General features: G+C 40.2%; 2 protein-coding genes across 3 annotated transcripts; one reads left to right on the top strand and one right to left on the bottom strand.

Annotated features, from left to right (window-relative positions):
• Positions 1-252: 252 nt before the first annotated feature.
• On the bottom strand, positions 253-13,652 carry LOC103415909 (uncharacterized). Its single transcript, XM_029094769.2, has 15 exons — positions 13,458-13,652; positions 13,283-13,364; positions 13,053-13,163; positions 12,849-12,946; positions 12,654-12,737; positions 12,357-12,496; positions 12,159-12,231; positions 11,991-12,036; positions 11,773-11,882; positions 11,545-11,652; positions 11,360-11,422; positions 2,380-2,441; positions 1,817-2,129; positions 573-1,401; positions 253-456 (listed from the first exon to the last, which is right to left on the bottom strand). Exons 1-14 carry the CDS (start codon positions 13,527-13,529, stop codon positions 604-606), a joined length of 2,160 nt encoding a protein of 719 aa, XP_028950602.2. The 5' UTR covers positions 13,530-13,652; the 3' UTR covers positions 253-456; positions 573-603.
• Positions 13,653-18,150: 4,498 nt separating this feature from the next.
• LOC103401002 (ubiquitin domain-containing protein DSK2b-like) lies at positions 18,151-22,871 on the top strand. Of its 2 annotated transcripts, none has more exons than XM_008339701.4 (8): positions 18,151-18,657; positions 19,499-20,254; positions 20,800-21,029; positions 21,104-21,217; positions 21,489-21,535; positions 22,002-22,030; positions 22,299-22,388; positions 22,466-22,871. In XM_008339701.4, exons 1-8 carry the CDS (start codon positions 18,414-18,416, stop codon positions 22,612-22,614), a joined length of 1,659 nt encoding a protein of 552 aa, XP_008337923.3. In that variant the 5' UTR covers positions 18,151-18,413; the 3' UTR covers positions 22,615-22,871. The 2 variants fall into 2 exon arrangements, with proteins under 2 accessions (XP_008337923.3, XP_008337922.3); XM_008339700.4 differs by having other exon boundaries at positions 21,471-21,535.
• The last annotated feature ends 3,367 nt before the right edge of the window (positions 22,872-26,238 follow it).

Raw genomic sequence — 26,238 nt, 5'->3', positions numbered from 1 at the left:
GTTACTCAATTTGCAAACATGAGATCCAGCCATTTGTAGTTTGTTATATTTCAAAAGTGAAACGAGTTTTAGACAACCCCCTTCTCTCCTGCAAACACATGTTCTTATTTGTCTATTGATTTTCCTATAATTCGTTCAATCTAATGGCAAAAAATTAACACGGCCGTGTAGGAGTAGAAAAAAGAGGTGTTGAATACCTAAAGCTAACCAAAATTGATAAAGGTTCACCCATAATCATTCAAAAGACGATCCTCGAACGAATTATTAAATATATATATATACAAACTTTGTCATACAAAATATTTCACAACGCTCCTTAACCAGCATAATTTTGTCATACCTAAGGCTAACCAAAACTGTTAGAACCGATAAATAAAAGGGAAAGGAGGGACAGGGAAGCAAAATGTTACAATGTGCAAAACCTGGGGTGTATCTGAGGACCTTTTAGGGATACACCTGCAGTGCAGAAAGCAAAGGAAGAATTATTCATGAAAACTGAGTGAGAGAGAGAGAGAGAGAGAGAGAGAGAGAGAGAGAGAGAGAGAGAGAGGAAGAAGGCACAGTAAACATACATGTCATTTTTGTTAGTTTACGACAATAATTTCACTTGAAGAGACTAGATAGTCGACGGAGACCGGATATTGGCTTTTCTGCTACTTGTTTGTGTTTCCGAATCTCCTCAACCCCACTGCTGGAATGACTAAATAGTGGAGGTGGACTGCTTCTCTCCTCATCTGTTTCTTGTCTGAGTTCTGTAATCTTCTCACGGATCACTTTCCTTGTTACAGGATACCTTCTCTGCTCTAACATATTTTCCACATTAATAGTCTCCTCCTGACTTGAAATACGCTTCTTAATATTCTTCTTCTGCTTATTCTGGAACTTCTCATTCTTATCATTCCCACAAAGCTCTCGCTTTTTCTCAATCACCTCTTCCGGTAACTGACGTTTTTTCTTCTCTAATATATTTCCCAGAACTGAAATCAACTCCTTCTGGGGTAATTCAGCTGTTTCAACAACCTCTTGATTATCGATAGCAATATCTGGATCCAAAGCTTCTTTCACCTTATGTTTCTTGGACAAATCTTCTTTTAGTTCAGGGGTATCAGTTGTACGGCCACGTTTTCTATCCTTAGTGAAATTTTTGTCAATGCTCTCCCGCTGCAGGCGGTAGTTGTCCTCATTCTCCTGAACAACTTCCTTCCCTCTCAAAATCCCACTGTCCATGGTTTCTAGAATAACTTTTCCTAAAACAAACCTAATCTCACGCATATGACCTTTCCCAAGTGAGTGGCAATCAATCTCAAAATTCTTCCTTCCTTGATTGTAATATTCGATGTCGTTGGCCAGCACTTCAACAATTGCAGCAACATGTTTAGCCATATTCTTTGATAAAAATGCCTGAAAGAATCACACATATGAAACAACATATAAGTACTCCAACCAAAGAAAAATTTTATACAAGCACACCAACAAATATTTTAGAAGAACTGCTACAAGGGCTACCACCACACCAGGGATGGCATTTTACAGTAACAGCAAATAGTAGGCATGATACAGTAGAACTGTAAAAGGTAACACTTAGTCTTTAATCCGAGGATTTATGACATACTCCAGTGATACAAAATCAAGGCATGATACGGTAAAACTGTAAAAGGTAACAAAAGTTCAGATAAAAATTCTGCGATGTGGTTGAATATTAATACCAAGTTCTATAACAACAGCATTTAATGATCGGATGAGAAGAATGCAGACAAGTGGCGAGAGATACATCAAGTTCCAGCTCAGGAATCGAATATCAATAAGACGTACTTACCAACCCAGAGAATGGAAAAACAGGATATCTGGACATTGATTCATCAGGATCTTTTGTTGCAGTTAAAGCAGCAATATAATCTAGCACACAAGAAGCTAACTGGGAAACTTGTTTTGCAAGTTCTTCATCTGATTTAAATTCACATGAGCCTGAGATCTCAGGTACATAGTTAACTATCGATGCAGCATTGTCCCTGGAAAATTTAACACCTTCTTCCCATTCTTCATGATACAGTACGGAAGCAAAAGTCAACACAACAAGAGCATCTTGTGGGTTGTTGACTAGTGCCAGGTGAAAAGCCAACAATCCGACCCTGTGATAAAGACAATTAATCAGCAGTGACATCTGCATTACATATAGAAACCCAACCGTGGTATAAAAACTGAAATCCCACTGTGATTAGACGTAAGGCACAGGGCACAGCTAGCATAGGCTCATTGTCATATAAATTGGTTAAAAAAATATTTCAACTAGTGCCCAGGACCAAGTTTGTATAAATAAATGAAATTCCATGATGCATTGGATATTATAATCTAACAGAGACAATAAACAATTTATCTCACCATAAAGAGCAGTGACCAGGCCGATCACAGCTAACCACTTTATCCATATTTGAGAATAGTTTCTGTTGAAAAAGAAAGAAAAATCAAAATCTACCTAAATTGCTGGGTTGGGCATAAATTAATTGGGCTCCACGTGAAATGAAAAAGAGTCATAAACTAGAGACCTACATTTCGAGTAATAGAAAAACAAATACCACAAGCACACACAGAACTACTGTGGAAGAAGAATTAGAAAACTCTTACCAGCTCTTGTTCCATACATTCTATACAGGAGACGTGATAAAAGTTCTAACATTACTAACATATTAAAAAAAAAAATTCAAACTTGCATTTGAGAAAACTGAGATCATTCTAGATTATATATTAAAGAATCCAACTTAGAAGTTTCTCTGTAATTGATTCCTCTTCAAAGTCTTGCAAAGTTAATGAACCAAACCACACTCGATTTGGGATGCAGAGAGATCCTTCTGTAGTTTTCAATGCATTGCTTTTTATAAATCCTATAATTTTTTTTTCTTGCACAATCTCCTAAGTTTCAACTCCGCCTATGTCTTACATGGCCGGTCCCAAGCCCGGATAAAGGAGGAGGGGGAGGGCGTCAGGTAGTCGACAGCCGGCACTCCATGATCACGTCGAATCCTTATGAAAATGAATCCAGAACAAAATCGCGCTAAAGCTAGGGCGTCACCCGTAAGTGGCGCGCTGTGTGGCCTGAGCACAGTGATAAGTGAGCAAGGGTCGCTGTATCTCCATCGGCACCCGGATGCAGTGTTAAATGAGCAAGGGGGCCATAGAAACTTCTTTTCGAACGACTCCACTCAAAGTTGTTTGGGAGCATATGCTCCTATCAACTTTACCCGGGACACACAAAAGAAGTACTTTGATCCTATTAGACGGGGGAGGGTGAAGAAGCTAGGACAGAAGGGTAGAGTTCAAGAGAGCAAAATGCGTTTAGGAACGTGGAATATAGGAACCTTAACGGGAAAATCTATGGAAGTAGTGGAAGTTATGGTGAGGAGAAGGATAAATATTATGTGCCTACAAGAAACTAAGTGGGTTGGTAGTAAGGCAAAGGATCTAGAAAACTCAGGGTTTAAACTTTGGTATTCGGGCACAAATAGAACGAGAAACGGTGTTGGCATCATCGTGGACAAGACCTTGGTACAAGATGTTGTAGATGTCAAGAGGGTAGGAGATAGAATCATGGCAATCAAGATTGTAATAGGACAAGAACTTATCAATGTGATTAGTGCGTACGCACCTCAAGTAGGGTTGGATACGAGTTCGAAGGAGAAATTTTGGGAAGATCTTGGAGACTTGGTGCAAGGAATTGCTCAGACGGAGAAGTTATTTATAGGAGGAGATTTAAATGGACACGTGGGCAGGGAGACAGGCAACTATGGAGGTTTTCATGGTGGCCATGGTTTTGGGGAGAGAAACGAGGATGGGGAAGCTATCTTGGATTTTGCAATGGCATATGATCTCTTCTTAGCCAACACCTTCTTTAAGAAGAGAGAAGAACATGTGATCACCTACAAGAGTGGGTCGTCAAAAACACAAATAGATTTTCTTCTAATGAGGAAAGGGGATCGTATAACTTGTAAGGATTGCAAAGTTATACCAGGAGAGAGCGTGGCTAATCAACATCGCTTGTTGGTGATGGATGTACATATCAAAAGAGTAAGACAAAAGAACAAGACTTGGAAGTGCCCAAGGACTAGATGGTGGAATCTAAAAGAAGAAAAACAAGTCATTTTCAAAGAGAAGGTAATCACCCAATGTGTGTGGGATAGAGAGGGGGAAGCTAGCCAAATGTGGGATTCCATGGCTAGTTGTATCCGAAAAGTAGCAAAAGAGGTATTAGGAGAGTCCAAGGGCTTTGCCCCACACCAAAAGGAATCTTGGTGGTGGAATGAGGAGGTACAAACAAAGGTGAAGGCTAAGAAGGAATGTTGTAAAGCCTTATACAAGGAGAGGACCGATGAAAATGGTGAAAGGTATAGAAAAGCGAAGCAAGAGGCGAAAAAAGCTGTCAAAGAAGCTAAGTTAGCGGCTTACGACGATATGTATAAACGACTAGATACCAAAGAAGGAGAGTTGGATATCTATAAACTATCTAGAGCAAGGGAAAAGAAGACAAGGGACCTAAACCAAGTGAGGTGCATCAAGGATGAGGATGGAAAGGTTCTTGCTACAGAGAACGCGGTTAAAGACAGATGGAGAGGTTATTTTCATAATCTTTTCAATGAAGGACATGAAATGAGTGATTCTTTAGGGGAGTTGAGTAACTCAGAAGAGTGTAGAAACTACTCTTTTTATCGTCGAATCCGGAAGGAAGAAGTGGTTGTAGCTTTGAAGAAGATGAAGCATAAAAAAGCAATAGGCCCAGACAATATACCAATCGAAGTGTGGAAAGTTTTGGGAGAGACAGGTATAACATGGCTCACTGACCTTTTCAATAGGATTTTGAAAACGAAGAAGATGCCAAATGAGTGGCGAACGAGCACTTTGGTGCCTATCTACAAGAATAAGGGCGACGTACAAAATTGCATGAACTATAGGGGTATTAAGCTAATGAGTCATACAATGAAGCTCTGGGAGAGTCATTGAGCATAGATTGAGGCAAGAGACACGGGTTTCGGACAACCAATTCGGGTTCATGCCAGGGCGCTCAACCATGGAGGCAATCTATCTCTTACGAAGATTGATGGAAAGATATAGAGATGGGAAAAAGGATTTACACATGGTCTTTATAGATTTGGAAAAAGCGTATGATAGGGTCCCAAGAGACATTCTTTGGAGGATTTTAGAGAAGAAAGGAGTACGAGTAGCATATATCCAAGCTATAAAGGATATGTATGAAGGAGCAAAGACTGCCGTAAGAACTCATGAAGGACAAACCGAAAGCTTTCCCATAACTGTAGGATTACATCAAGGCTCATCCTTAAGTCCTTACCTTTTTGCGTTGGTAATGGATGAGTTAACAGGACATATTCAAGATGATATTCCTTGGTGTATGCTTTTCGCAGACGATATAGTGTTGATAGATGAAACTCAGGAAGGGGTAAATGCAAAGCTTAACCTTTGGAGAGAAGTGTTGGAATCTAAAGGTCTTCGCCTAAGCCGATCAAAGACAGAATATATGGAGTGCAAGTTCAGTGCAAATGGAGGCCAAAACGAGTTAGGGGTGAGGATCGGAGATCAAGAAATACCAAAGAGCGACCGTTTTCGTTACCTAGGATCTATCTTGCAAAAGAACGGAGAATTAGATGGAGATCTCAACCATAGAATACAAGCTGGATGGATGAAGTGGAAGAGTGCATCCGGCGTGTTGTGTGACCGCCGTATGCCATTGAAGCTCAAGGGAAAATTTTATAGGACGGCAATAAGGCCGGCGATGCTGTATGGCACAGAATGTTGGGCGGTGAAACATCAACACGTACACAAAATGGGTGTAGCGGAGATGAGGATGCTTCGTTGGATGTGTGGGCACACGAGAAAGGATAAGATTAGGAATGAGGATATCCGGGGTAAAGTAGGAGTAGCCGAAATTGAAGGAAAGATGAGAGAAAATCGGTTACGGTGGTTTGGACATGTGCAAAGAAGGCCTACTGACGCTCCGATTAGAAGATGCGACTATGGGACAGAGGTTCAGGGCCGAAGGGGTAGAGGAAGACCTAGGAAAACTTTGGAAGAGACTCTAAGAAAAGACTTAGAGTACTTGGATCTAACGAAGGACATGACACAGGATCGAGCACAATGGCGTTCTAAGATTCATATAGCCGATCCCACTCAGTGACTTGGATTTTCCAAGTCTCCAACCGAGAAGTTTTCCTCACTCGGGAAATTAAGGGAACACTACCCCAACCTACATGCTCCACTCAGAAAGCTTCAACATACAAGCTTCAACAAAAGAAAATTCAAAGAACTTAGCGAAGAAGGCTTTAGTGTATTTAACACAATACGTTGAAATGAAGGAAAGCTTATTTATTGATATCCCCGATCAGCTACAAATATGTACATATACATGAGTCAAAATAAACACACAAGACGGAGCCTTCACAAAGGTTGCTTAGGAGAAGTCTCAGCAGTCGGTAGAGCCCCAGACAGAGAAGGCACCGGAGGGGGATCATTTGGAGCCTCAGTACTGGACAAAACCCTAGAAGGAGGAGGCATCAGAGGTTGATCATTCGGAGCTTCATTACGCGGTACAGCCCCAGAAGACGAAGGCAATAAATGCCTTTGGAACAAACCCACAAATCTCTGATGATCAAGTAAAACCTGACCATCAGTTTCCTTCATCTGGTCAAGCTTCCTCTTCATGTTTGTAGCATAGTCATGTGCGAGCCGGTGCAACTGTTTATTCTCATGCTTGAGCCCTCTAATCTCCTGTTTGAGACTCATCACTTCAGCCGCCAATGATTCAACTTGGCGGGTTCGAGCAAATAGGCGTTGGGCCATATTAGACACAGAACCTGCACACTGAACACTGAGAGCCAGCGAATCCTTAACAGCTAACTCATCAGACCGTTTGGAAAGTAGTCTGTTATCTTTGGGAGTGAGAAGGTTCCTGGCCACCACCGCAGCGGTCATATCATTCTTCATCACGGAATCCCCAACGGTAAGAGGACCAGTAGGGGAGACGAATGATGGGCGCCATATGTTGTCTGGAGAAGGCGGGGCTGCCTCTTCAACAAGGTTCAAGTCAAAACGACGGTCGGAGGGGCCAGACATTTTCAAAGGTGTTGAAGAGAGAAGAGGTCGGACAAATCAAGATCTTAGAAGTGCAAGAATGAAGCTTCTACTGGTGGAGATTCAAGTGTGCTTTGGAACTTAATGCCAGCCTCTATAAAAATCTGCACTCGACGGAGACGGAGCTTCAGAAATCGAAGAGGCGCCTGCTCAGAAATCGAAGAGGCGTTTGCTTTCTCAAAAGCTGGGCTGCTTAGAGATCACGAGGGTTGATCTCAGAAATCGAAGAGGCGTTTGCTTTCTCAAAAGTTGGGCTGCTCAAAGACCACGAAGGCCGATCTCAGAAATCGAAGAGGCGCTCGCTTTCTCAAAAGCTGGGCTCCCCAGAGACCACGAGGGCCGATCTCAGAAATCGAAGAGGCACCTACTTTTCCAGCCTTGTCAGCACCCGTCACACGCACACTCAGCTTTGCGGAAATTATGGGCATTCTGTCGAAGACTTCTGGGGAAGTAGAAAACACATGAATCTTACTGTTCAATCACCCCCTTCCCACACGCAACAATAGCTCATGGGTACCACAGATAACTTTGCCAAAGTTCTCTACCAAAGTTGAGCACGTGAAGCTTGCAACTCCCACTACATCGCTCTGACCAAGAAGGGTAAAAGAATAGCAAAGAAACAGCACTAACAAAGTTTAGACCCATAAATTTTGAAGGTCTAGCTACCATATTATTACCCACAAGGGTAAAGGAACAGTACCACTGCTGGATAATTGGAAAGTCCCTGTGTGTCAACCTCTGTGCTTCGTGGCAAGGTAGACTAGCAAACATGCCCAACCTTTACTCACATTCGAGAAAACACTCCCAATAAGATTGCTTGCTCCAAAATCGAAGAGGCACCGTCCTCCGAATCTCGAGAGCCAGACTCCCAACATGACTACTTTCTTAAAAATCGAAGAGAGGGTAAAGGAACAGTACCATTGCTGGATAATTGGAAAGTTCCTGTGTGTCAACCTCTGTGCTTCGTGGCAAGGTAGACTAGCAAACATGCCCAACCTTTACTCACATTCGAGAAAACACTCCCAACAAGATTGCTTGCTCCAAAATCGAAGAGGCACCGCCCTCCGAATCTCGAGAGCCAGACTCCCAACGTGATTACTTTCTCAAAAATCGAAGAGACACTGCTCCCCGAATCTTCGAGAGCCAGACCCCCAGCATGATTGCTTTCTCAAAAATCGATGAGGCATCGTTCTCCGAATCAATCGAAGAGGTGCTCGCTTTCTCAAAAGCTGGGCTGCTCAGAGACCACGAGGGCCGATCTCAGAAATCGAAGAGGCACCTACTTTTCTAGCCTTGTCAGCACCTGTCACACGCACACTCAGCTTTGCAGAAATTATGGGCATTCTGTCGAAGACTTCTGGTGAAGTAGAAAGCACATGAATCTTACTGTTCAATCACCCACTTCCCACACGCAACAATAGCTCATGGGTACCACAGATAACTTTGCCAAAGTTCTCTGCCAAAGTTGAGCACGTGAAGCTTGCAGCTCCCACTACATCGCTCTGACCAAGAAAGGTAAAAGAATAGCAAAGAAACAGCACTAACAAAGTTTAGACACATAAATTTTGAAGGTCTAGCTACCATATTATTACCCACAAGGGTAAAGGAACAGTACCACTGCTGGATAATTGGAAAGTCCCTGTGTGTCAACCTCTGTGCTTCGTGGCAAGGTAGACTAGCAAACATGCCCAACCTTTACTCACTTTCGAGAAAACACTCCCAACAAGATTGCTTGCTCCAAAATCGAAGAGGCACCGTCCTCCGAATCTCGAGAGCCAGACTCCCAACATGACTACTTTCTCAAAAGCGAAGAGAGGGTAAAGGAACAGTACCATTGCTGGATAATTGGAAAGTCCCTGTGTGTCAACCTTTGTGCTTCGTGGCAAGGTAGACTAGCAAACATGCCCAACCTTTACTCACATTCGAGACAACACTCCCAACAGGATTGCTTGCTCCAAAATCGAAGAGGCACCGCCCTCCGAATCTCGAGAGCCAGACTCCCAACATGATTACTTCCTCAAAAATCGAAGGGACACTGCTCTCCGAATCTCGAGAGCCAGACCCCCAGCATGATTGCTTTCTCAAAAATCGAAGAGGCATCGTTCTCCGAATCTCGAGAGCCAGATACCACAGACCACTTTTTCAAAGTGCTCTGACAGAGTTAAAACATGTGAAACTGGCAGCTCCCACTACCATGCTATGACCAAGCAGGGTAAAGGAATAGCATTACTACTTGTTGTTAGGGAGACTCCTATATATGTCGACCTCCATCCCCAACGGACAGGCAGACCTGCAAAAATGCTCAACCCTTCATCATATTTGAGAGGGCACTCCCAACGAAGCCTTTCGAAATATTCAGCTTTCTTTCCCCCCGATAATACCTCTGCAAACAAGCTATACTAGAGCAAGAATATCTCATATCATCAGGGTTAAAAGCAAGAGTATCCCATATCATGCTTTTTCCCTGTCTTTTCCTTTGGCCTTGTTTTTACCTGCAAGACAAGGAGAAAGAGAGCAATCAGTCAGCACTTGGAATCAAGCTTCCAGCCAGGAACTGACTGCCTGGAACCCCTTACCTGATTACTTACCTGGCATTGCTCTCGAGTACTCATCTTCAACATCTTATGTTTCCAGGGAAGATTCTGCATCTGCTTGAGGAACAGATAGGGCAAGTGCGAAGGATACAAGGAAGCATGTGGAGACAAGCGTAACAGCACACGTGCCGATACATCCATTACTCTGTCAAAAGCAAAAGTATCCCATATCAGCAGGGTGGAACGTACTCTAGATTTGATGGACTTGTTTTGACCCTCAAATTCTTCAGTCGGCCTTATACTCCGGAGGAAACCAGAAAACCGTCCAGCTCAGTTCAAGAATAAGCTTGTGGAAAGTTACTTCTTCAAAAGCAAAAGTATCTCATATCATCTCTTCTCATTTTTCTTCTCTTTATCCTTCATGCTGCTGCAAGATGGGGAGAAGGTGAACAATCAGTCGGAGCTCTGATTGCTTACCTTGTCTGTCACTTCTTTCAGCAGACCCCCTAGCTCGGCGACTTGGGGGACTCCTACTACATGGTTTGTATCGCGCTTGACCAAGCCTGAGACTACAAGTAAGCTTCAAGTGAAATTGATACATTACCTTGTGCATCTCCACCAGTTAAAGATACCACCCCTGGATGGAGGAAGAGTACTTCCAGAGAAGATGCCACATCTACCTATGAGACAGATAAGGCAAGTCAAGACGACACAACACTCCGATACTTAGAAGTTTCGTGATTATGAGATCATTCTCCCACAATATTTCCTAATGTCATTTGTACTAAATCATTCACTTGTACTCACTAAAGGAGAGCTTGAACCTATGTACTTGTGTAAACCCTTCACAATTAATGAGAACTCTTCTATTCCGTGGACGTAGCCAATCTGGGTGAACCACGTACATCTTGTGTTTGCTTTCCTATCTCTATCCATTTATATACTTATTCACACTAATGACCGGAGCAATCTAGCGAAGATCACAAAAAGCGACCGTTTTCGCTACCTAGGATCTATCTTGCAAGAGAACGGAGAATTAGATGGAGATCTCAACCATAGAATACGAGCTGGATGGATGAAGTGTAAGAGTGCATCCGGCGTGTTGTGTGACCGTCGTAGGCCACTGAAGCTCAAGGGAAAATTTTATAGGACGGCAATAAGGCCAGCGATGTTGTATGGCACAGAATGTTGGGCGGTGAAGCATCAACACGTACACAAAATGGGTGTAGCGGAGATGAGGATGCTTCGTGGGATGTGTGGGCACACGAGAAATGATAAGATTGGGAATGAGGATATCCGAGGTAAAGTAGGAGTAGCCGAAATTGTAGGAAAGATGAGAGAAAATCGGCTCCGATGATTTGGACATGTGCAAAGAAGGCCGACTGACGCTCCGGTTCGAAGATGTGACTACGGGACAGAGGTTCAGGGCCAAAGGGGTAGAGGAAGACCTAGGAAAACTTTGGAAGAGACTCTAAGAAAAGACTCAGAGTACTTGGATCTAACGGAGGACATGACACAAAACCGAGCGCAATGGCGTTCTAGGATTCATATAGCCGACCCCACTTAGTGGGAAAAGGCTTTGTTGTTGTTGTTGTTGTTGTTGTTGCACAATCTCCTAAGTTTCCAGGATTATGGATTTAAAGAAATCTCTTTGGTTAAAAATTAAAACTGAAGGAACTTTTTGTAGTGCTTACCATCAACATCGTGGAACTCTGAGCTTCTTTCAAGTTTTCACTCTGTTGATCAAAGTATGCTGCCTGCAGTGGTATCAGTTTGTATCAGATATACACCTAATGACTGGATTTATTTGTAATATATTTTTCTTTAAGATAAAGGACTAATTTATAATATCGTGGTCAAGATCTGAACAAATACGTACATGAAAGGGAAACAGAACTCTGATTAGATCAAATCTCCACAGCAAACAGAGTGACGCCTCCGCAGCTCCATAAGAAAGCATATAGTCCATCTCCATCATTATTCTGGACTGAATGGACAAAGAATATCAATTTGAACAAGTGGTATCGACATTATCCCTCCCAAAGACAATTGGAAAACGACTGAGCCAGCATGTAATCTTATGCAGATAAAGTTCTTTCAGAGGTACCTTACTCAAACTCAAAATGGATGAAGAAAGCTTATGCATTGCGGTCTCAGTTTCTTTTGAAATTGACAAGCTCAGACGAGCAGCAATTCTTAAGCCCCGCAAGATTCTTGCTGCATCAGAGAGTTTGCATATTAACCAGTTATGTTAATCTGATACACTCACTCAGCTGTTGCATACAAATGGTATCAAAAGTTTGCATAAAAGATGGGAACACCTACCACAATCCTCTTCAAATGAAAACTTGGCAGGGCCTAGCGTCCGTAGCTAAGTCCATGTCACCCAACAAATAATTCATCTTATTAAATTTCAGAAGATAATGATGAAAGAAAAAAACTATTTTATAGGAGGATGAAGATTTCCATAAACAAAGGGAAATTGAGAGTTACCTTTAAGTGCCTCAAATCCGCCATTCCATTAGCATAATCATAGATCTTATTCGCAAAAGGATCAAAGAATAAACTGCTTGCACAATTTCACAATTTGCCTTGTTAAATGAAATTGAATTGACACGGTTCAAATGAATAGAGAGTATTTAAATGCTAGCATAGCACACGGTAGATTGAAAAATGGAAGACAAGAGTTACCAGTTAATAGTGAAGTCCCGATGCATGCTGTTTTTCCAACGGACGAAATCTTTCTTATCACAGCCAGGTGGCCTACAAGATAAATTATCTTTATCTTTATTTTCTCCTGCATCTCTTGCCACTGTTTCAAAACTCGATACCTGTTACGGGAATCAGAGGAAGAACAAAAGAACATCAAGATTGGATACTAAATGCAAGTTGAAGCAGCTGCATACTATTTGAATAAGATAATGAATCTCAAACAATAAAAATAGTTATGCAAGACGGATACTATAATTAAGAAGTTCACCAGCCAACCTCAATGACAGTGCCTTTAACATGCACCCTGCATATAGGAAACCGTTGCCCAACAATATCTGCACGATGAAATTTCTTCTTGATCTGTAATAGCGTTAAACAACCAAACCAAAGAAGTCTGAGTTTCCACGCATACGCAATTTATCACAATCTACCGGAGTTGAGAAGAAAACTTTAAAACAAGGCGTTACGAACCTCTTTAAGATTAGCTGTAGTGATCACATCGAAGTCTTTAGGTACTCTTTTGAGGATTAAGTCTCTGACACATCCACCCACTAAGTAGGCCTCAAATCCTGCAAACATTAAAAGATATGCAAATCATCCAATTCAGCCAAGTCAAAATTAACTCTTTGGATGAAAATTTTGGACAATGTCAGCGAAAGTCAAACAAAATGCTACCTTCAGCCTGAAGAAGTTTCAAGACAATCCAAGAGGGCTGCGAAATCATGGAGCGTTTTATCCCAAGGACCCTCGCGTTGACCTTTTTCCACTTGGACATATCAATGAAACCTACCCGATCCATAAATTAACAAAAATGCATCATTTACGCAACTCCAATGGCTATAACCATGGCAAGAATCAACCTTTCCTTTCAGATTACACAAATGTATAGACTTTAATGCACATGCCTTGGTCCGGCACCGAGTCTGGAACCATTTTAGGGTGAACCTGAGCTTGCAACCCTCCCTCAGAGAATGCGTTGATGAGTCTCTGCGTATTAGGAAAAAACCAGTCACCAACTGTTCGACGAAATGCCTCAATGAAAATAAAAGGTTAGAGAGAGAGAGAGAGAGAAAGACAGACCTGTTGCTTGATTAGGGCTCCGAGGCGAGATAGCAAGAACTTGTTGGAGCCTCGCGGAGATATTATCGCCATGAAAGATGAATATCATGGCGCGCTTTCTGGCACCTTTTTGTACGTTGCAGCAGCAGCACCAATTTTTTTTTGGCTTTTCATATTAACCCCTAGCGATAAGGCCACCTACCTGTGACCGTTTGCAGTCACCGCCTCACCTTCCACTGTTGTTTTTGAGCGGGTCCCATTTTAAATTTTAGAGTAATTTTTTTGTACCATGTTTTTATACCACCTTAGACCAACTCCAACCCTGGGCTATTTGCCAAATTTCCCCCCAAACACCACCCAACCCAAGCTAAAACATTAGGCTAAAAGCCAAATGCTAAAGTTGAGCCAAATTCCCCCCAAACACGCGTGGACTCGCCTGATTTTGGGCCAGTCTCGACCCGGTCACTTGCGGACGCTCCCCACGCTGGTTGGTTGCCATCATGTCCCGACAGCATGGGACCCCAGCGTCAGGGTCATGTCGCCCACTTGCCCGAGCCCAACGGCTCTTTTCCGTATCTGACGGCCATCTTTTAAGGACCGTTGGTTGATCCAACGGTCCAGATTCAAATTTCATTTAAAAAAAAATATGTTATTTTAAAAATACATTGAATCAAACGGTTAAGATTGAATATACTCAAATTTAACGGTAAAAAAAAAGATCTAACGGCCCAAATTAAAATCCAACGGCTAAAATAATTAAATAAATTTATTTAACATAAAATTTACCCAAAAACTCTATAAATACCTATGTATTTGTTCAAACATCCACACAAAACTCAATAAATACTTATGTGCTTTATTAATTAAGTTTATTAATTGTCGTTTGTATTAAGTTTATGTTGTTTATTATGTGGTTTATGTACTTTATTAAATTTATGTCTTATTAATTAAGGTTGGTGAAAGTTGAAAGCTTGCTTTGTGAAAAATTTAATGATTTTTCAATATTTATCGGAATTTAAATTTTTTTAGATTAAAATGTTCATAAAATTAATTTACACTAATCTACATATTTATTTATTTATTTTAATTTGATTTAAGAAAAAAATTAGCCTTAGTTCATTCTTTAATAATTCCGGGCTAAAATTTTAGGCTAGAAGGGTTAGAGCAGAAAAAATATTTCTGGGCTAAAAAATTTGGCTTTTAGCCCAAGGGTTGGAGATGGTCTTAGGTGACATTTGAAAAATTTGAAAAATTTGTAAAACTCGAGGAAATGAAAAAGAAAGACTCATCATATGCCACAATCATCATTTAATTAACTAGTTTTTCTTAATTATTATTTTATTAAATAATGAACTAAATTTAAAAATCTAATTAATTCACTGTCCATATCAAATGCCATTAAGGTGGTATAAAAATATAGTACAAATACATGGTATGAATAGCATTACTCTAAATTTTATACACACAAAAAATGCTTTACTTGCCTTAATTTTGCTTTTGTTTTTCCTTTTCCAAGCCTGCATGTCACACCCACACATATACCATCACATATTAGCAACCAATTTAGGTTAGAAAAAAAAAATGGTAAATACTTTGGGTTATATCAGTAACTTTAAATGGACGAACATTATTAACAAAAAAATAAGGACGAGCATTATACGAAGACACGAGGTCCTGACTCGTGTCGATAAACATTGTACACAATCAGTAATTTTATAAAAGACGAAATTAAAAAAGATGCGAATGATTTAAGGTGTAAATGAAATCTTGACTCATAGATCTATCCCACATTGTTAAAAATTAATAATTGGGTAAATTACATAGTAGCTCTTCAGGTTTGAGGGCAAATTACAACCCCATACAACAAATTTAAAACATTTCACTTTCATACATTAAGTACCATTTTATTTCAAAATAACATCTTCATTAGATTTTTCATCCATTAGTCTGTTAAATGCTGACGTGGCTATCACATTTGTGTTGATGTGGCTGCCACGTGGAAAAAAAAAATTTATACATTAAAAATATTATAATATTAACCCAATTAAAAAAATAAAAAAAAAAACTAGAAAATCCCGAAACCCAGATCCCTTCCTTCCCCCCCCCCAACCCTTCTGCAACTCCCAAAATCCTCTATTCTCCCCACAACCCCCAAACCCATATCCCCCATCTTCATTTTCTTCCCTGCAACCCATAAATGGTAACCCCCCACCCCACTCCACCCGCGTCCCCCACCCCAAAACCAAAAACCCAGAACACCCCCCCCACCCGCGACCCTTCCTATGCACCCCCTAACCTGCGACCCTCCCTCCCTCCGCACCCACCCTCTTTCATTTTCTACACACCCTCTGAACCCATATCTCCTTTCTTCCCCCTCTCCTCTCTGCAATCCTTTCCCACTATCCCTTACCCACCTCCCCCCAACGACCTCACCCCCCCTAAGCGACCCACATACCTGCAACAACAAAAAGAAGAAGAAGAAAAAGAGGGAGGAAGAAGAAAAAAAAGAAACCCTCTCAGCCCTGCCGCGACCCACGACCCACCTTCTTTCCCCCCGCTCCGCTGCGACCTGCGACCCACTTCCATTCCCCCCTCCCTTTAGGGCATGTGGCCCGTGACCCAACCCAAAAACCTTTTAAGGTTTTATTTATTTTTCTGTTTTAGAATTAGGGCCCTTTGGGCCATTTTCTGTAAACCTATTTTAACCCAAAACCTTAGAATTTCTAATATCCATTTAAAACCCTAGGTTCCTAAAAATCCTTTAAAAACCTAAATCCATCCAATCCCAAATCCCTTATTTTATTTATTTCAAACCCAATATTTTAGAAAATCCTTTTATTTATTAATTATATTTTTGTGCTTAGGTAAAGTTGCTATTAAGGAAATTCGTAATCCTGATTCGCGCGATTCTTCTGCTAAGGAATATTTGTGAATGGACCCCTTCTAAAATTACATGATTTGATAATTTAATTGTATAAATGATTAGCATGCCTACGGATTTATGATTTGATTTATGTGGAGCCTGATGATTTAATATATTGATTTTCGTCTCGTGTTTTGGTGAGGAATTAATTGTTAGCCTATATTGAGCTATATTTTAATATATCGTATTTTCTATAAGAACCATAAACTGGTAGACTATCTGACAGATGACGATAGGATGCTAGAACATGTTTTGAACCCCTCTTTTATAGTGTAGACGATGATCGGTAACCTACGCTATGAAGTGGTACTGCGACCTTCCCATGAACTGGGCTTTTTTTTTTCTTTTTTTTCTCTTTTCGTTTGGGGGGAGGTCGCTGGGGGGTGGATAAGGGATAGTGGGGAGGGATTGCAGAGAGGAGAGGGGGAAGAAATGAGATATGGGTTAGGGTTTTTATGTTTTTTTTAATTGGGTTAATATTATAATATTTTTAATGTATAAAAACTATTTTTTTTCCACATGGCAGCCACATCAGCACAAATGTGGTAGTCACGTCAGCATTTAACAGACTAATGGATGAAAAATCTAACGGAGGTGTTATTTTGAAATAAAATGGTACTGGATGTATGAAAGTGAAATGTTTTAAAGTTGTTGTATGGGGTTGTAATAGACCTCAAACCTGAAGGACTAATATATAATTTACCCTTAATAATTTTATAAGAGACAAAGATTGGAAGGGTACGCGACTTGAGATGTGAACTTAATTGATAAAAAAAACACTTGTTATTTTCTCAAATACGTATTTTTGTAAACAAACTCTTCCTAATTGAGAATCAAAGTATTACAAAATTCAAAATATTTTGTTTTGCTAATCACAAAATCATTGTAAAACAAAAGTCACAAATCAAACTGATCAGATAATAATATTTTATCAAGTTGTCAAAATGGTGTGTGCGTTATAGTCATTTGGCTAATTTAGTTTTCGTGTTTTCAATTTGACCAATTGAAATCTCGTGTTTATTTATGTTAGCCAATTAATGACATGCCATCCAATTTTTGTTAGAAAATGTATGAAATATTATAAGCTATTATAGAAAAATATTTTCAATTAAAATAATAAAATATAATTTTAAAAAGAAAAACAAAAAAATTAAACAAACGCATCTTGCTATCTGACTTGTCCGTGAACCAAACCCCAACCATAGCCACACGTGTAGGCAACTCGACAAACTCATCTCTAGATCCACCTCGATCCCACATGTCACCACGTGAGTTCCATCGTTGTCGTCGCAAGAAAATTAACCCCAAACCCTTTGCCTCTGACTGTATAATCGAGAAACAAACAGCAATTGAGAGAGCCATTAATTTCTCTTTATTTAAATTTAAATTTATAGAAAAATGCAAATCAATGAGAAATAACACATATAAAAAGGTCTGAAAATTATTAAGATTGTGACATAGAAAAGATAGGGGGTGAAGAAAATTAGAAGAGGAGAGAACATCGAAGATGGTCGGGAAGTTTGGGGGTGAGTAATTTTTTAATTTTTTAATTAATTTATTTTTTAAATATTTTAAATCAAATAATTTTATAAAAAAATTATTATAATTTATAAATTTTAGAGATTGCATGGAAAATCTTTAATTACTTAAAAAAATAAACACAATGATACCAAATTAAAAATACAAGACTAAATTGACCAAATATGGTTTCAATTTGTGAAATCTACGTGTGATTATTTTAATTTTATTATTCATGTTTTATATATACCTTCCTTGGCGTAGGTGGGCTACGTCACGGCTCAGATTCCACCAAATAATTATTTTATTTCGTTATCAAATTCTATTTTCTTTATTTTTCTTTACCTTCTCCCATTGGCATTCGTTCATCAGCTCTCTCTCTCTCTCTCTCTCACTCTCACTCTCCAATCCCCAACCGTACATCAAATTCTCGTCCGCTGCTACTTCCGCTGAGATTTCCACTGCCGCTCTGATCCGTCTTCTTCCATCAGTGACTTTTCTGCTCTCAATTCCTGAGTGTACGGACACCTCCGGCTATGGGAGGAGGAAGTGAGGGTTCTGTGGACGACGCTGCCCAATCCGACGGCGGACATGGAGTCAAGGTCAACGTCAACGTCAAGTGCTCTAATGGCTCCAAGTTCACCGTTCAGATTGGCCTCGAATCCACCGTTGGATCGTTCAAGGAAGTCCTCTCGCCGAAATGCGACATTCCGGCCAATCAGCAGCGGCTGATTTACAAGGGCCGGATCTTGAAGGACGATCAAACGCTCCAAAGCTACGGTACTATATAATTTCTTATTGCTATACATTGTTCTTATTTAATTTTATTTAATTTTTTCACGGTGTTTGTTTTGTGGTAAAATTGAGAAGGATTTTTACTGTTGTGATTGAATCAATGTGTTTGCGGATCCATTTTCGTTGTTTTTGCTTTTGAATGTAGATGCATTTACAGATTACTCTTATAGCGGTAAAAAAGTTGCAGCCACGGTAATGTAGCTAGCTGGGAAAAAAGTTGCAACCACGGTAGTATAGCTGAAGTTCAATCTTCATCCTGTTTGGAATTTTGGATTGTACAGAGACTGGAATGTGTAGTTTTAGGTTTGTTCGTTTGGTAATTAACTCTGATGTTATGGTTGAGAGAATTAGAGAAAGCAGGACATAAAACTTGAACGATAGAGGGCAAGTGTCATTAGGAGCAGAGAGATTTCGTTATCGAATAATAGGGCAGGCATCAGTAGGAGTAGAAAGCTTCGTTATCTCATAGACATATAATATGGTTGCCCCTCAAGGGCTCTTGACTAAGAAGCTTTGCCCCAAAGTTTCCGGGTGCAAGTGTCTTATTTAAAGAACACTGGGGGAACCCTGCTTGTTTTATTTTCTTGTAGTCGTTGGTAGTGCTGCTTGGGGTGCATGCTCTAAAGTTATTTGCTTAGATATTTGACAACTCCCAGCAAGGGAATTTGTGTTTCTTGTAGAAAATGATGATTTAAGTTTGGTTGCTTTGTTAACTGAAGGTTAAGATTTATATTGGAGCATTATTGGATTCATTTACAGCTTTAAAGATGTCTTGTTATTCAGATAAGTCTTGCTCAAATGTAAATTATATTTTTTATTTAAATAGGTTTGGAGGCAGATCACACTCTTCACTTGGTTCGTGCTTCAGCAAACACGGGTGTTGCAACCAATGCTGGAGCTGCAAATTCTACCCAAGCAAGGGGTGTTAGATCTAGTGAAGGCAGTGGGACACTAGGAGGGTCTGGTTTTGGAACCTTGCCATCCCTTGGACTTGGACTTAATGGCAATGGAATGGGTGGTGCTGGTGGTCTATTCGGAGCTGGGTTTCCTGAATTTGACCAAATGCAGCAACAAATGACTCAGAACCCTAACGTGATGAGAGACATAATTAACATGCCAGCCATTCAAAATATTATGAATAACCCAGACATAATGCGGAACTTGATTATGAACAACCCTCAAATGCGTGAAGTTATTGATCGAAATCCTGAGCTAGCACACGTGCTTAATGATCCTAGCACCCTCCGTCAGACACTTGAAGCAGCAAGAAACCCTGAGCTTATGCGTGAGATGATGCGCAACACTGACAGAGCCATGAGCAACATTGAAGCCACTCCTGAGGGATTTAATATGCTCAGACGCATGTATGAGAACGTACAAGAGCCGTTTATGAATGCAACAACTATGGCTGGAGATGCTGGAAGTGACGGTTCAAACCCATTTGCAGCTCTTTTGGGGGCCGAAGGTGGCAACCAAACCAGAGCTCAGTCCACTAACCAATCAACAGTTAGTTCTGATACAGCAACTGGTTCTCCTGCTCCAAATACTAACCCACTTCCTAACCCATGGTCCTCTGCTGGCAGTAAGCTCCTGCTCACTTGCTTCTATTCTGCAATATTTTCGTTTTCGAGCAGTACAGCTTAAACTTTGTTTGCTTTGAGTCCCTTATGGTGTTGGGACGTTGTGCACAATCTTATGGCATAATCTATTTTTATCTCATTCTATGTTGTCCGGATAGAGATGTGGCATTTGTCTTTCAGTCAATGGCACAAAGTTTAAAGGGGAAGAAAAATGTTCTCCTTTTCTAGCACTTCTATTTTATTGAAGGCAAGTTGGGCTCGTGAACTAGATATTAGGTGTTAGGATTTTCTCATCCTTCATGAAGTGTAAGAGATAATACCACTTAAACTACTTAGCATGCATCATCTCTTTTTATAGTTGAGCTAGTTTCGCCTTTTCTAAAATAACATTAGTAGCAGCCAGTTTGTAGCAATATTAGCCACAATACAGTGAAACATTTTATGAAACTTGTTAACCTTACTTCCTCTGGTTAAGGTCAATATTTTGTGTTCCCGTTTTGCTGTTATACATAACCAATCAGTTGTTGACTAGATCCAAATTTAACAGCTGGTGTTGGTCAAACTAACACCGCATGGTCGAATCCTTTCGGGGATGCTACGCTACAGACACCGTCTGGCACAGCTAGAAGTAGCCTAGCTGGAATTAGCTACCCAGAGTTAGAAGGAGCATTTGGTGCCATGCCGCAGGATAGCAATTTACTGAATCAATTGATGCAAAATCCAGCTGTTTCTCAAATTATGCAAAGCCTCCTCTCTAATCCTGAGTATATGAACGAGGTATTATTTTATTCTCTTTTAATAGAATAGGTTGAGGATGAAATTTATTCTTTCTTAACATTATTTGACTGCAGATTCTAGGTTCCAACCCCCAGTTACGCAGCATGCTTGACTCCAATTCTTATTTAAGAGAGATGATGCAAAACCCAGAATTTCTTCGTCAGTTGGCTTCTCCTGAGACTATGCAGGTATATTTATTCAGGGTGCCTAAGGTTTTGAATTTTGAAGTTTTTGTTTGTCTAAGTTGCCGAATTCAGTCAAATCTTGTCAATAGGAATAAATGGTAATTCTTATCATTGTCATTCTTAATGAATATAATCTGGGAGACAGTGTCCTTAACGTCTGCATGAGTAAAGAGGGTGAGGTTGGATGTCTTAATGATTAGTGGTACCATTTAATTTTGCTTCTGTATTGGCTTTGTTTTTTCTTTTCATCTTGCAGATGCTCTTGACTTTGCAGCAATCACTTCTGTCGCAACTTGGTCGGCAACAGCAACAGTCAACCCAGTAAGAAGTGACAGTAATTTTTTCTTTGATATGTCTGATAGATATGGCCTGAATTGATATTTCTCCCTTAGCTGCTTGCGGATTCCATATTGATCACTACGTATTAATTATGCAACTCGATTGAAGTTTGAAACTGTATGTCAAGAGTTCTTGGCCAGTTCAGTTAGACTATTTTATTTCTTCCTTTACTAAGCGTTGTATTGCTACTGTCGTTTGGTTTGTCCTGGCTTGGTTTCGTCGTTAAACAAGGTGGGCAATGGTCATTGGTTCACTGGTTGGACATTGCTAAATGCAGTCACTAGTTTAGAAATATTGGCACGGGGTCATTGAATCAACTCCTATTGGAAATAAGAAATAATTGTGCATGTTCAATCGTTAGGATTTTGTTTTCGCATTGCTTGTGTTGATCAGCTGTAATTACTGGTTTTTTCTCATAGAGTAGTACTGCATCCGTGTTTTCTTGCAGGGAACCAGGTCAGACTGGTGCAAACACAGGTATCCTAGTCGATACCATTTTATTTTTCTTCATTTCAAACTATTGGTACTAAGGTTTTGGTGAAAGTTTGGAACAGATTGGGTTATCGTTTCTAATTTTCAATGAATGAAAAACATGTCGGAAAATGAAAAAGGTTATGGTAACAAGCCCTTTGTTTTGAAAACCCAGTCACTTGCCTAAGCTAAAAGAGTAGAAACATGTGCACATTCTGTTTTAAGGATATTCATTGCGGTAACTGGTTGCATGTTAATGCTTTCGTTGAAACAGGAATATTAAATAACATGGGGTTAGACGCGCTGATGAATATGTTTGGCGGGCTTGGCACTGGCAACCTGGCTGTTCCCAATCGGCCTGATGGTTATTACTTACCTTACATTTCTCATAGAAGGATATCTTTTGTTTGTTTTGTACTAATTCTATCCTGTGTATTTCAGTGCCACCTGAAGAACTTTATGCTGCACAGCTTTCACAACTTCAGGAGATGGGTTTCTTTGATCGACAAGAGAACATACGGGCTCTGATGGCCACTGCAGGAAATGTACATGCAGCAGTGGAGCGGCTTTTGGGGAATTTGGGACGATAGGTTATATTTTCAAATTTTCGATTTATCTGGTTGTGTCTATGTGGTGACTGCTGAGATTAGTCAATGTTAGACCTAAGATGTGTTTGAGTGCCCATTTCGGGTATGAATAAGCTGATTTTCTGACAATACGAGCCCTATGTTAGTGGTGGTGCGAATCTATGGTCATCGGATTATGGTCTCCTTCCTCGGAGGCTTGGCAGTCCCTGGTGTACATACGTAAGAAAAAGAGAAATTCATCACTTGAATGGTTTGGCAAAGTTGTGTACTTTGGAGATTTCTTACATTTTTCGAGTACATGTAGACATAACTGTTTAAATTTCTGTGGTTTTCCCCATTTTCATGAATGTTTGGGAGATTTCGACACTGAAAGTTTTGCAAAACTTGTTGAATGCTTGCACGGGATTCTGATGCCACAGATTTTTTAGCAATAAATTTCCAATTCTTCAGACCAAGCAGAAAATAGACAAAAATATTGAAATTGGGTGCGTTGTTGCATGCCATCCCCAGTAGTGGTAATGCTCACCATTTTCAAGAGATGCTAATGCTTACCACTTTACTTGTTACTATTGTATGAGTTTAAATTTTGATATTTGTGTCTATCGACTATACAGATTTTGAAATTTAGACGCATTCAACAATAATAAGTAAGACGGTGAATACTACCATCCCTTGAGAGTAGAGAAAAAATATTTCCACTAAAATTTATTTATATTTTTTCTTCAGCATATTATCATCGTCTATAAAACTATAAGCCAAATCCAACAATAAAATAAAATTGTTGTATGCCTATTTAACTAAGCTATTCTAAGGGAATAGAGAGAGGGAGGCCGACGGTAGGGAGAGAGAGAAGTGAGAGATTTGATTATGAGGTGTTGTGTTGTATCATCTCATTGTGCCTTTATTTATAGTAGTAGGATATGTTAAATTCTTACCCTTTTAGGATTACAACTCTAATAGGAATTAGACTACTAAAAGGAATATAAAAGATATCCCTAGGTATACTAGGATTTACATAATCACATTCATATTCTAAATATGACTGCAACACTCCCCCTTGAGTGTGTAAATACTTAACAAACCATCACATCAGATCTTCAGCAGATAAGGTAGAATAGTTGATGAAGTCGGCGGCTCAACGGGCGAATGCGAGTTTCAAATTTAAGAAAGTATGCATTGGTAGTAAAACTCACAAAACCTCGTTATGGTAAAACCCATAGACTAAGGAGAAAAGAAAACCAACATCAAATAGGACGAAAGTAGTGAACTCAATGGAGTATGATCATTTGAGGATGGGTGCCTCGTTAAAACCTCATTAGGTAGCAAAAACCCAATGAGAAAAATGCTCATAATCGTAGGAAAAAGAGTACATGAATATCAAGTGAGTATGCTTCTGGATACTCCCCCTAAGTTAAACATAATTTCCAAATAAGAGAACTACAAGTGATTCAACTTATATAATTTACGCATACCAATTCCTTGGACGAGCTTCTGAAAAGTAAACTTGGGCAATGACTCGGTGAAGAGATTGGCCATGTTGTCCTAGGAACGGATTTGCTTGACTTCAATGTTTTGATGCTGTTATTGCTGGTGAGAATAAGGAAACTTTAGCGTTATGTGCTTGGTGTTGTTTCCCTTGATGTATCCCTTCTTTAACTGCTCGATACATGTTGCATTGTCTTCAAAGATTGTTATAGGAAGGTCAACGACGGAAGTAAGACCACTAGTTCTTCGAATATGTTCCATGACTGCTCTTAACCAAAAACACTCACGCGATACTTCATGCAGGGTGAGAATCTCAGCATGGTTTAAAGAAGTCTCAACTAGTGTTTGTTTGGTAGACCTCCAAGATATAACGGCGTCTCTAATGGTAAAGACATAACCCGCTTGAGAACTTGCCCTATGTAGGTCAGACATATATCCAACATCTGCGTAACCAATAAGGTGAGAATCAATCCGAGAACCGAATGGGGCGGCAACACTCGAAGATTCGCGGTTATAGAACAAGCCCAAATTCGTCGTACCTTTAAGATAGCGGAAAATGTCTTTAACACCATTCCAGTGCCTGTGTGTAGGCGTATTGCTGTATCTAGCCAAAAAATTAACAGCGAATGAGATGTCGGGTCTAGTGTACTGAGCCAAGTACAATAAAGCCCCAATTGCACTTAGATATGGAACTTCAGGTTCCAAAATCTCTTCCTCTTCCTCCTTTGGACGAAAGGGATCTCGTTTAGCATCTAGAGTTCGAACAACCATAGGTGTACTTGAAGGTTTTGTTTTATCCTCATTAAAACATCGCAACACCTTATGGGTGTAGTTCGATTGAGGTACTAGAATTCCATCCGAACAATGCTTGATCTCCAAGCTGAGACAATATCAAGTTTTCCCAAGATCTTTCATCTCAAATTTTGATTTCAAGTGCGCGGCAATTCCCTCAAGCTCTGCGGGAGTTCCAATGAGGTTCATGTCATCGATATAAGCTGCAACGATAGTAAATCCGGAATGTGACTTCTTTATGAACATACATGGGTATAATTCGTTGTTCACTTAACTCTGACTTGTCAAATATTCATTCAGACGGTTATACCGCATCCGCTCGGATTGTTTCAATTCATAGAGTGACCTCTTCAATCTAACAGAGAGAGTGTTCCGTGGTCTAGAACTATTTTAATGGAAGTCCTTATGGAACCTTCATGTAGATTTCCATATTTAGATCCCCATAGAGATACGTGGTTATCACATCCATATGCTGCATATTCAGTTTTTCAGAAACTACTAAACTGATAAGGTAACGAAACGTTATGACATCCAATATGGTAGAATAGTCCCAGGGCGCTGAGAGAAGCTTTGCGCTATGAGGCGTGCTTTGTACCACACTATTTCATTATTCTCATTATGCTTCCTCACGAAAACTTGCTTGTAGCCCACGAGCTTCATGCGTGGTGGTGTAGGAATAGTAGGTCCAAACACCTTACGTTTCGCAAGCGAATCGAGTTTAACTTGGATTGCTTGTTTCCAATTTGACCAATCTGTTCTACGTTAGCATTCATCAACGGAACGTGATTCAATGTCATCGCTAAGCATGATGTCAGTAGCTACTATGTACGCAAATGCATCATCAACGATCATCTTATTCTGATTCCAAACCTCATCCAATACTGTGTAGTGGACCAAAATCTTGCGATTCTCGGGAGGCCGGTTTGTCTAGTATAAGATATCATTGTAATCTAAAATAACATCATGCGTTGGAACAGATGAGTGAGCGATGGTCAAATTCAAACTAGAGTCACTAGTTAGTGTCGATTTCCTCTTCCGGGGTTGTGAATCATTTGAACCAATGAGTATGCCATGCTCCAGGGTCAAAGCAGATGATTGGCTAGCCATCAATGTACCGGGCTGAGTGGAAGGTGCGGCATCCCCACCCTTGGGGACGGTCTGGCATTCCTAGGCGGGATTGTGACATACAGAGGATACATTTATCCTTGTAGGTGCGTTTGCAGCAGGTATATGTGATCTTGTCACCTTTGCTAGATCAGAAAAAGCATATGGCATGCTCTGAGCAATGCTCTGAAGATCTATAATTCGGTGCACCTCAGTTTCAGACTGAGCAATGCGAGGATTTAAATG

The sequence above is a fragment of the Malus domestica genome, chromosome 15 (assembly GCF_042453785.1).
Source record: "Malus domestica chromosome 15, GDT2T_hap1".
Lineage (NCBI taxonomy): Eukaryota > Viridiplantae > Streptophyta > Magnoliopsida > Rosales > Rosaceae > Malus > Malus domestica.
Note: the sequence above shows the minus strand (reverse complement) of the source record. Positions and strands in the feature narration are given on the sequence as shown.

Excerpts from the sequence above, each read along its gene's own strand:
- LOC103415909 (XM_029094769.2), bottom strand. The coding sequence starts at position 13,529 with ATGGCGATAATATCTCCGCGAGGCTCCAACAAGTTCTTGCTATCTCGC. Across the intron at positions 12,738-12,848 it reads CTACAGCTAATCTTAAAGAG|ATCAAGAAGAAATTTCATCG; the intron begins GTTCGTAACGCC and ends ACGCTATTACAG. Across the intron at positions 1,402-1,816 it reads TTTTTCCATTCTCTGGGTTG|GCATTTTTATCAAAGAATAT; the intron begins GTAAGTACGTCT and ends TGATTCTTTCAG.
- LOC103401002 (XM_008339700.4), top strand. The coding sequence starts at position 18,414 with ATGGGAGGAGGAAGTGAGGGTTCTGTGGACGACGCTGCCCAATCCGAC. Across the intron at positions 21,030-21,103 it reads ATCCTGAGTATATGAACGAG|ATTCTAGGTTCCAACCCCCA; the intron begins GTATTATTTTAT and ends ATTTGACTGCAG. Across the intron at positions 21,536-22,001 it reads CAACAGCAACAGTCAACCCA|GGAACCAGGTCAGACTGGTG; the intron begins GTAAGAAGTGAC and ends GTTTTCTTGCAG.